The 8949-nt window shown below is 54.5% G+C and overlaps 1 protein-coding gene across 1 annotated transcript in view; it reads right to left on the bottom strand.

The window, feature by feature from the left end:
- Nucleotides 1-7996, bottom strand: part of TMEM181 (transmembrane protein 181) — a 37973-nt gene extending 29977 nt beyond the window's left edge. The window contains exon 1 of the mRNA XM_014545069.1: nt 7992-7996. Within this exon, the coding sequence (XP_014400555.1) occupies nt 7992-7996 (5 nt within the window). The remainder of the gene's footprint in view (nt 1-7991) is intronic.
- Between the last annotated feature and the right edge of the window lie 953 nt (nt 7997-8949).

Genomic DNA, 8949 nt, shown 5'->3' with positions numbered 1-8949 from the left:
GCTCGGGGGTGGGTCTCCCTCCTCCGCGCCTCCAGAGCCCAGAGGCGGGGCCAGGGCTCCCGCGGGAAGGAACCAATGAACGAGTGATGCACGAATGAATGAATGACATGACCCTTCCTCCCGGTCCTTAGCGGAGGGGGCCACACGATAATTCATCCGCACCCCTGCTGCCAGGACATCTCAACGGGGCATCGAATGGAATCTGAAAGACACTGTGGTGTTTGCATTTTTCTGGAGAGAATCCACAACTTTCCGTATTCCCGAAGAGGGTTGTGACCTCGAGGAGAAGAAAGGCGGGGGTGACCTCTGACACCGTGAGTGATGAAGGAGCGCTTTCCCGGCTCTCCTGGTGCCTCTGCAAACCTTCTCCTAGAGGACAGCCACCCCGGCACGCAGCTTTCCGTCCCCACTACCAGCGCCCACAGTGTGACAATGTCGCTGACGGCGCAGTCCTGGGCCTGCGGAGGCGCAGTCCTGGGCCTGCGGAGGCGCAGTAGCAGCGAGAGTGTCTGGGGACCATCCCTGTGGCAGCGCTTCGCAAGCTAGGGGCAAAGACATCAGCTAACCAAGAGCACTTTCTTGGTTTGGGATCTGGGCCCACGGTTCTGCATTTGTAATCTCCAACAGTCGAGAGCCACGGACCGGATATTTCCGAGATTTTCCTTTGCAGCATCGGTCAAAATGTCCCCTGTCTCCACGGTCCTGTGGGTTTAAAGTCAAACCAAACGAGGAAAACAAAAGTCTCAAGCTTCCTTCCTAATGGATCCGCATTCACGCACTAAGCTGTCAACAAGCTTGGAAGGTGGCAAGAGACCAACAGGACTAGGATACAGTTCCTGCCCTCCCTCAGCAAACTCACAGGCAAAGTAAGTTACCGCAAGCACAGGTCGCTCCGGCGGCACCAAGGAAGGGCCCCTGACCCACCTGGGGCTTGGGTGGACAGGACAAGGTAAGCAGAAGGCACGATGTTTGGGCTGACCTCAGGGGGAAGGGAGGGGAGGTGGGAGGGTTGGACGTTGGAGGGAAGGGGCATGGGGCTTGGGTGGACAGGACAAGGTAAGCAGAAGGCACCATGTTTGGGCTGACCTCAGGGGGAAGGGGAGGTGGGGAGGGTTGGACGTTGGAGGGAAGGGGCAGGGCAGGGAAAGCAGCAGCCTGAACATGGAGTACATCATTATGACAAGAAATTCCATCAGCACTCTGAATCATAAACCTCAACTCTCACAGGAGCCATAACAAAAGATTATTTCTCAGGTTCTTTTCACAGACACTGGAGAGAAAAGGCCACAAGACTGGGGAACATAAGCACCAGTACGGGGACAGTCAGGTAATGAGATGCGGGTCAGGTGGGTACCGCGAACCAGAGAGTGAGCCTCGTCTAAAGGGCGGCTGTCACTCAGCACTTTGAAAGAGCCTGACTTCAAATAGGACTTTTCATGCGATACCTTATGATTCTCAAATGTTAGAAACGAATTCAAAAACTATTTTAGACTCTGAGAGAACGAAACCAAACGCAGAGACCGCCAGTTTCCCGCTCCTGCCTGAAGCAGCCTTATCTGGTGCAGAAACGCCTGCCCTGAAGCAGCCTTATCTGGTGCAGAAACGCCTGCTCCGGGGACTGCGCCCGCTGCTGGACCACTCCTGGGCCGCTCCTGAGAATCCCCACAGACCCCCAGACCCTCGCTGTTTCCATGCAACTCCGGGTTCTAAAAAGAGTTGACATCTTTGAGGGCCAAACTGCCTCCTGGTAAATCTCCTAGCTGCTGCTCTCCTGAGCTGCTGTCCAGCATCACTTAGATCACGCTGTTTCTCGTTTATTTTTTCGTCCAGCGTTAACTGTGATGGAGAGGAAAACGGAAAGGTGCTGTGACCATGTACAGGAAGAAGGGAGAGGGACCCAACATATGCTGGGGCTCCAAGGAATTTTGATTCATCAACCATGCCTCCCATGAGGTCCCTTCCCTCCCCTCCAGGCTTCCCCACCCTGAGCTTGCTTCTGTCTGTCTGGCAAGCTTCCTCTTTAAGCTCAGAATGGAACACATTTCACATGCGGTCCGGATCAGTCCTGAGAAGGAGTTCACATTTTGGCAGCTTCCCCCCATTTGGCCCCTACTCCATTCTCAAGACGCCTCCTCAGCTCTCTGCTCAGGGTCACGCTGTCCAGGGAGAATGACCAACAATTACCGAGCACCCGCAAAGCCTAAGGTCTGAGCCAATGAGTCACCTTAACAACTTGATGAGTTATCAGTGGCCTTTATCCCCATTTAATAGATGAGAAACAGTGTGGACTTGAATTTAAATTTTGAATCTCACCGGAGTATTCTATGTTCTGAACCATAAAGCTTATTGAGAAATGTCCCTGAATCCACCTGGCTTTAAGACACTGTCCCAAGGCCAAGACAAAGATCAGGAATTCTCCGAAGTCATGGAATGACCTGGAGCAGGCCCTGGTGCCCTAACTATGGGTTCCTAGGGTGACATAGATGCAACTCCGCCTCCGGCCTTGGGGGGGGGAGGGGCTATGGTCACCATCTCCTTTTGACCTGGAAGTTGCCGGACAGGTAACAAGAGCTGCTATGTCTGGTTCATATGATACAACCTTTCTCAATTCACCCACCAGTACCGCGAGGAGGGAAGAGTTATCTGTCATACGCGTAACCCATCTGACAGGTGTGTGAGGCAATAAACAGCAGTGTTCCCAACTACTGTTGGGTATATTTAATGCTGTTAATCACAATGCTATGGCTTCAGGAAGTCCAAACAGGAAGAGACTCTACTGAAGAAGCTTCGCAAGCATGTAGAGGACAAGGCGGAAGGAGAACACGAGAGAAGGGCGTCGCCGGCCCTGCAGGAACAAGGCAGCCCAGCTCCGGTCAGCTCCTCAGGCCCGCACAGTGCGCCGGTCTGAAAGGGGTCACTGAGCTTGATGTGTAGAGGCCGCCAGTGATGTGGGCAAGAGCAGCTCCAGGACCCGGGTGGTGAGGTCCAGGGTTCCGAGCTGAATAAGAAGAGACGGGACCCCCAGTGTTGCACAACAGTGGGTGGCACTTGGACCGGTTGCCTAGAGAGGGAGGTCCCTCTCCGCAGGAGACCCTCCCGACTGGGTGGTCAGGGCCTCCACCCAGAAGGGGAAGAGGGACTGAACTCCCACAGGAGAGGGGAGTGGGAGAGTGGGCCTCCGTGGCCAGTCACTCAGCAGCAAGGTGAGAAGACTCGATGGCAGAGCTCCCAAGGGCAGCAGCAGGTCGGGGTCCGTGACAGCCACAGGCTTTGTTGCGGCGATGGCAGCAGAAGTTGGGTGCTGGTTCAGAGGTACGCAAACTCGAAATGGCTAAAACATGCATCCTGCGGCTGCATTTACAGCAACGGGTGTGTGAGAATTTGAGTCAGTCACCGGTGGGAGTGAGTGGGGCAAAATTTATGAAATAAGTGGAGAAACAAGCAATGTGGAGCCAATATGCAGGGCCCACCACTACCTTATATACAGGGCAGCAGGGTGGGTGGCCAGACCCACAGGCATTGAAGAATTTAGTGTGGTGGCTCCTGGAGGCCGGGGGAACTTTGCAAACAAATGGGAGGAGTCAGAATTGAGACGTGAGGACAAGTGGGGACAATTGTGGGGGAAGATCCTAGAGGGAGAAGAGAGGGTCAGGAGTAGGGGTGCTTCCTGGGGAGTTGGGCAGGGATAGCGCAAAGACAGGGATGGATATGTCTTGGGGAGCTGACTCTGCTGGCCCCTCACACCGGTGTTTGCTCAGGCCCTCGGACCCTGGCCTGCCCAGGGCCTGTATCTTGCTGCAAATGGAGAACAACAGCACCAGCCTCCCTCGCAGGCCAGGGTGTGGCTAACACTAAGCTAAGATCCGAGTATTCAAGTTTAATGAAATTCTTTGTCTACCTTTGACATGATGGGGATAGAGAAGCTGGTTCTAAAATCACAGTCTCGTCAGGGACACTTATCACTCTTCCCACCAAAAAAGAAAGGATGACACAGAGAGAGGTCAGGACTCCAGCTACAGTGGTTGTCTCCAAGACCTTGAGGACAAGGAGACAAGTTCGCCCGCTGAAACATGAACAGTCCATCAGCACGGTGGGTCAGGGTGGAAATAGGCAGGCTGCCGTCACCAGGAAAGTGGTTCTCTGACCTTAAACCTGACTGTAACCTGACCAGGTGTGTTCATCCAAAACGGGAGGTTGGGCAGCCGGGAAGCGCAGAAACGGGAGAATCAGCCGAGGTGGTCACTGACAGTGGCCACTGAGCTGTGTGGGGGACAGGGCCCTTGGCTCATGACTTCCCATATTCCTGTCCGTGGAGGAGTGGGTGCACCAGGCTCCCTCCACCGGATGCTCTAAACATTCCTCACCCCTCCTGGGTTCTCCATCCTGGCCAAGACCCAGCCCGGGCTAATGAAATCATAATCCTCCAGGGCAGGGCCTGGGCATTTGTGTTTTAAAAGCTCCCCAGGTGATTCTGATGCACGGCCAGCATTAAGAACCCGTCTCACCAGTTGCCCTGCCCTGATGCGGTGCCACCGGGACCCGTGTTCTCATGGGTCTGCACCGGCCAATTGAGTAAACGCTGGGAAGCCGTCACTGAAAACAGCTTTTTCTGGACGTGCGGTCTAAGATAGGCCGGTGAGACTGAGGGTCAGCCCCCGGGGCAATGAATTCATCACAGGGACGAAATGTTGCTTCCGGAAGCCTCTTGGGTGAGGACACCCTGAGCATCACGTCACTGGCCAAGAAAAAGCAAGCCCATCTTCGCTGCTCATGTATTTTACAAGGTAATCACACGAGAAACCACGTATGGGTCAGCAAATGGCCAACCACAAATTCGTTGAGAACTGAGCTCTAGGGGAACACATTTACTGTCCCTCTCCTTTGTTTAACCCTCTACCATTTGTGACATAGACACAGCCAATTGCCCACCTTGCATCCATTACCCACATCTAGTTCCTAACAGAACCCCCATCTGGTTCAGCCCTCTGCTCCTCCTCTCTTGGTGGAACTGGCTCTACACTCAGCTCCTGGGCCCCTGGTTTGTGGAAGTCTGATTCCACCCCCTTGCCAGTATGTGCTCAAGAGAGGGCAAGGGCCCGATGTCATCAATGAGACACAGGAGCTAGTTTTCTTTTCAGCTTCCTATTGAAGCATAATAAACATACCGAAAAGTGCACACATCATGCGCACAACCTGGTAAATGCTCACCATCAAGTGTACCCGTATAACCGGCACCCAGATTAAGAAGCAGAACATTACCAGCCCCCAGAAGACCCTCTCCTGCTCCCTCCCATCCACTGTCCCCCCAGGGTAACCCTACCCTGACTTCTAACAGCGGAGACATTTTGCCTGCTCTTTACGTTTTTATTTAAGTGGAATCAAAGTGTAGGTACTCCCTGTGTTTGGCTTCTTTTGCTCACAGGATGTCTGTGAGGCTCATCTTTGTTGTTGTATGTTGTTTTAAGTTGTTTACTTTTATTGCTGTACTAGAGGCCCATTGCAGGAAGGGCTTCCTGAGGCCGGAGCTCCCTTCTCCGCTGCCTCAGCTCTGCTCCCGTCTCCCCTTCTCCGCCGCTTCGCTCCCTTCTGCAGCACTTGGCTTCCTTCTATGCTGTCTTCAGTCTTCGCTCAGCGCCTGTGTATGCAAATTAATCGCCATCTTTGTTGGGTTAATTTTCATATCACTCTGATTGGCTGGTGGGCATAGCGGAGGGATGGTAAATTTGCATGGTTCTCTTTTATTAGTGTAGATAATATTCCATTATGGAACAAGCCACTTTTACTCATTCTACTGCTGAGTGTTTGGCTGGTTTTAGTTCAGGAATATGACAAATCATGGTGCTATGAACATTTTAGTACCTTTCTTTTTTTAAAAAAAATTATTTTTACTGATTTCAGAGAGGAAGGGAGAGGGAGAAAGGGATAGAAAATCAATAAGGAGTACCACTGATCGGCTGCCTCCTGCACACCCACTTCTGGGGATCAAGCCTGCAACCTGCGCATGTGCCCTTGACCCTTCAGTCCGCAGGTTGATGCTCTATCCACTGAGCCAAACCAGCAAGGACTGGAGACATTTCCAGTGTTATCTCCATAAAGTACTTGAGCTTCACAACATCTTTGCTTCATTTTTCCGATGTGGAAATTGATCACCAGTGAAATTCGATATTTTCCCAAGGCAAAGGGCAGAGTTGGGACTGGAAGCCAGGGTTCCATATGCCCAGCCCATGCCTTTCCACCTGCACCCAGCAGGCTCCCCTGTCCCTAGCAGGCAGTACAACTGTCATCTCTCATTTGGTGAAAATGACTGTGAGCCCTCTGACCACATAGCTGCCGGTTTTCAGTGATGCCAGATGATGCAGCTAATATGCAAAGAGCCATGCCAGCTAACAGAGCATTAGCAGCTGTCTCCTTGCTTCGCCCTGTTATGAGGAAACTTGGCTACACGAGGCTAGTCCCTGGCCCTCCAGGGAGAAAAGGACCGGTGCATGTTAATCATAAATCGCTAATGGGAAAGTGAAGATGGTGAGAAGAGTAGGAGCAAAAATTATAGTAGCAAGCTCGCCTTCCAGCCAGCCAGATGCAGGAGCCGTAACTATCAGCTTCTCAACTTAGATGCCCAAGAGTGCTTCTCTGAGCTCTGTAAGGGTGCAGCCCACTGACCGATAGACACGCGCAGTGGAGCCGTGGAAGACAGTTCAGTGACTGTCTCCCCACTACAAAACAGCCTCTGATTTGGCCTAACCACGCTGCTGGCATGCCACACTGTAGAGCACTCTGCAGCGAGCATTCCCATGGCCGAGGGCAGCATCTTCGGTGCCCCTCCCGCCCACGGCGGATTTGTCTTCAGGAGCCAACGTAAATGAGCTGCTCCTGGAGCAAAGATTCCAGTGCCTCCTGTAGGACAGGCAGCCAAACGGCCAGGGTCACTTCCTGCACCCCAAACCCTTCACTGGCTCCCACTGGAGCTCCATCACACCATCGGTCTGTCCTTCCAGGCCTTTTAGGACCTGGCCCTGTCCATTTCCAACCCCGAGTCCCAGCACGCTGGCCTGCAGTCTGTTCTGTGACCACTCCATGTTTTTATGGTCTCGGGGGTTTGCACTTGTCCGCTCTTCTCCTTTCCTCTCCCAGCTCACTGTCTAGTGAGCAACTCATTCTTCAGTTCCCAGTCAATGTCACCTTCTCAGAGAGCCTTCCTGACCCTTCTCTGAGGTAGCACCCATCACGCTGGATCGTGGCACATGGTTCATTCTCTTCCCAGCCCTCATAGCCACAGTCACCACTTGCTTATTACCCATACGCCCCAGGACAGCAGGCACCCTGTCTGTCTCGCTCACCCCAACACCGAGAACCACAGCAGAACCACAGCAGATGCTCAATAACTATCAGTGGAATAAATGGCTGAGTGAATAAAGGACAGTCCAGTTGTGGGTTAGCCAGCGATGTGGCTTTGTTCTCTCTTCTGCTACCTGCATGAAGACCATTTTGCTATTCACTAACTCCCAAGAAAATAAAATATAGGAAAAATAGAGTGGGGGGTGGGGGGAGGGAGAGATTCATGAACAGGAGATTGGAACGTAGGGAAGATAAGATGTGAAACTCTGTGGGGTGTAGGTTTTTTTATCCTGTCCCCAGGACCTGCAATAGAAAGATTTTTGAGGCGCACCCAAAAGCTACACCACATGACATTTAAAACCCCCTCAGATACACTGTTCAGTAACAGACAGTGGATGAGCCCTGGGAAGCCTCGGCTTCCGGAAAGGCGTGACGGAACTGTGACACCTGTCCTCCGGAGGCCCGGCGCTGCACCCCTTCCTCCATGCAGGACACTGGCCATCCCTAAGCGTGCAGTGAGCAAGCCGTGCTTGGAAGCCTCTGGAATCTCTGGGTTCCAGGAACCTCTGGTCCAAGCTTCCCGTTTTCCCGAGGAGGAAGCTTGAAGCGCCCTTAGCAGGCAGCCTTCTCTAGCCGCGGAGCCAGTTCCGGCAAACTCCATCCCGGCTCCAGGCTGCAGCCCCTATAGGTCCTTTCTGCACCAGGCGCACCAGGGGTGGCCAGCCACTGGCAATGGCCACACTTTCCCCGCAGACCCGCACAGCGCAGGGAGGAAGGGGCGGGGCCCTCGCCAGGGTCTGTGGGCCCCACAGCTCTCCCCTGGCTTCAGGAGAGGGATGCAGAGACGAGCACAGAGGAGCCCAAACCCACCGCTCCTGTGGGTGCTGACAGCGGCTCCCCACGGCCTCTTCGCCAGGCGCTGCTCAGCCCGAGGCAGCTGCCCCACCCAGGAGCCCCCGGCCTCAGAGACTCCCACCGCAGCCCTGGGGCCTCGGACCTCAGAGGAGAGGCAAGGCCCTCTCCGCTGGACGCTGAAGGGGAGTGATCACGCCCCCAAACCAGGACTGAGCAGGAGGTGGGGGGCAGAGGGGGCGGGAAGCATGACCGGAAGAGAAGGAGAGAGGGAGGAGCGCAGCAGGGACGCAGCCCCAGAGTCCCGATCTCGGGATGCAAGAATCTGGGCTCAGGTTTCTAGGCGCAGGAAAACAGCGCCTCGCCCCTCCCCCGACCTATCCTAGACCCCCAGAATGCGGGCGCCCGCAGCAGGGAGCCGCCGAGATGACTCGGGGGTGGGGTGGGGATAAGGTCCCCAGAGGGGCCTAAGGAGGGGAGGGTGCCGCGCCCATCAGCCGCCGCCCAGGCAGTCCGAGAAGGGGGGCGGTGAGGGACTCCAACCCAAGATCATCTGCCGCCTGGGACAGAAATATGAAGGGCCACTCTCGCCGCTGCTCGTACTGGGAAAGAGGAGAAACTGGCGGTGAGAGCAGAAAGGAAAATGGGGCTGGAGGGCGGGTGGAGAGCCCTTTCTTGCGGGAAAGGTCAAAGGCTGGAGCCAGCTCCCCAGTTCAGCACCACGGACAGCCGCCCGGGATGCTTCCCCCTCTCCCCTCTTCT

The sequence above is a fragment of the Myotis brandtii genome, unplaced genomic scaffold (assembly GCF_000412655.1).
Source record: "Myotis brandtii unplaced genomic scaffold, ASM41265v1 scaffold395, whole genome shotgun sequence".
Taxonomy (NCBI): Eukaryota; Metazoa; Chordata; class Mammalia; order Chiroptera; family Vespertilionidae; genus Myotis; species Myotis brandtii.
Note: the sequence above shows the minus strand (reverse complement) of the source record. Positions and strands in the feature narration are given on the sequence as shown.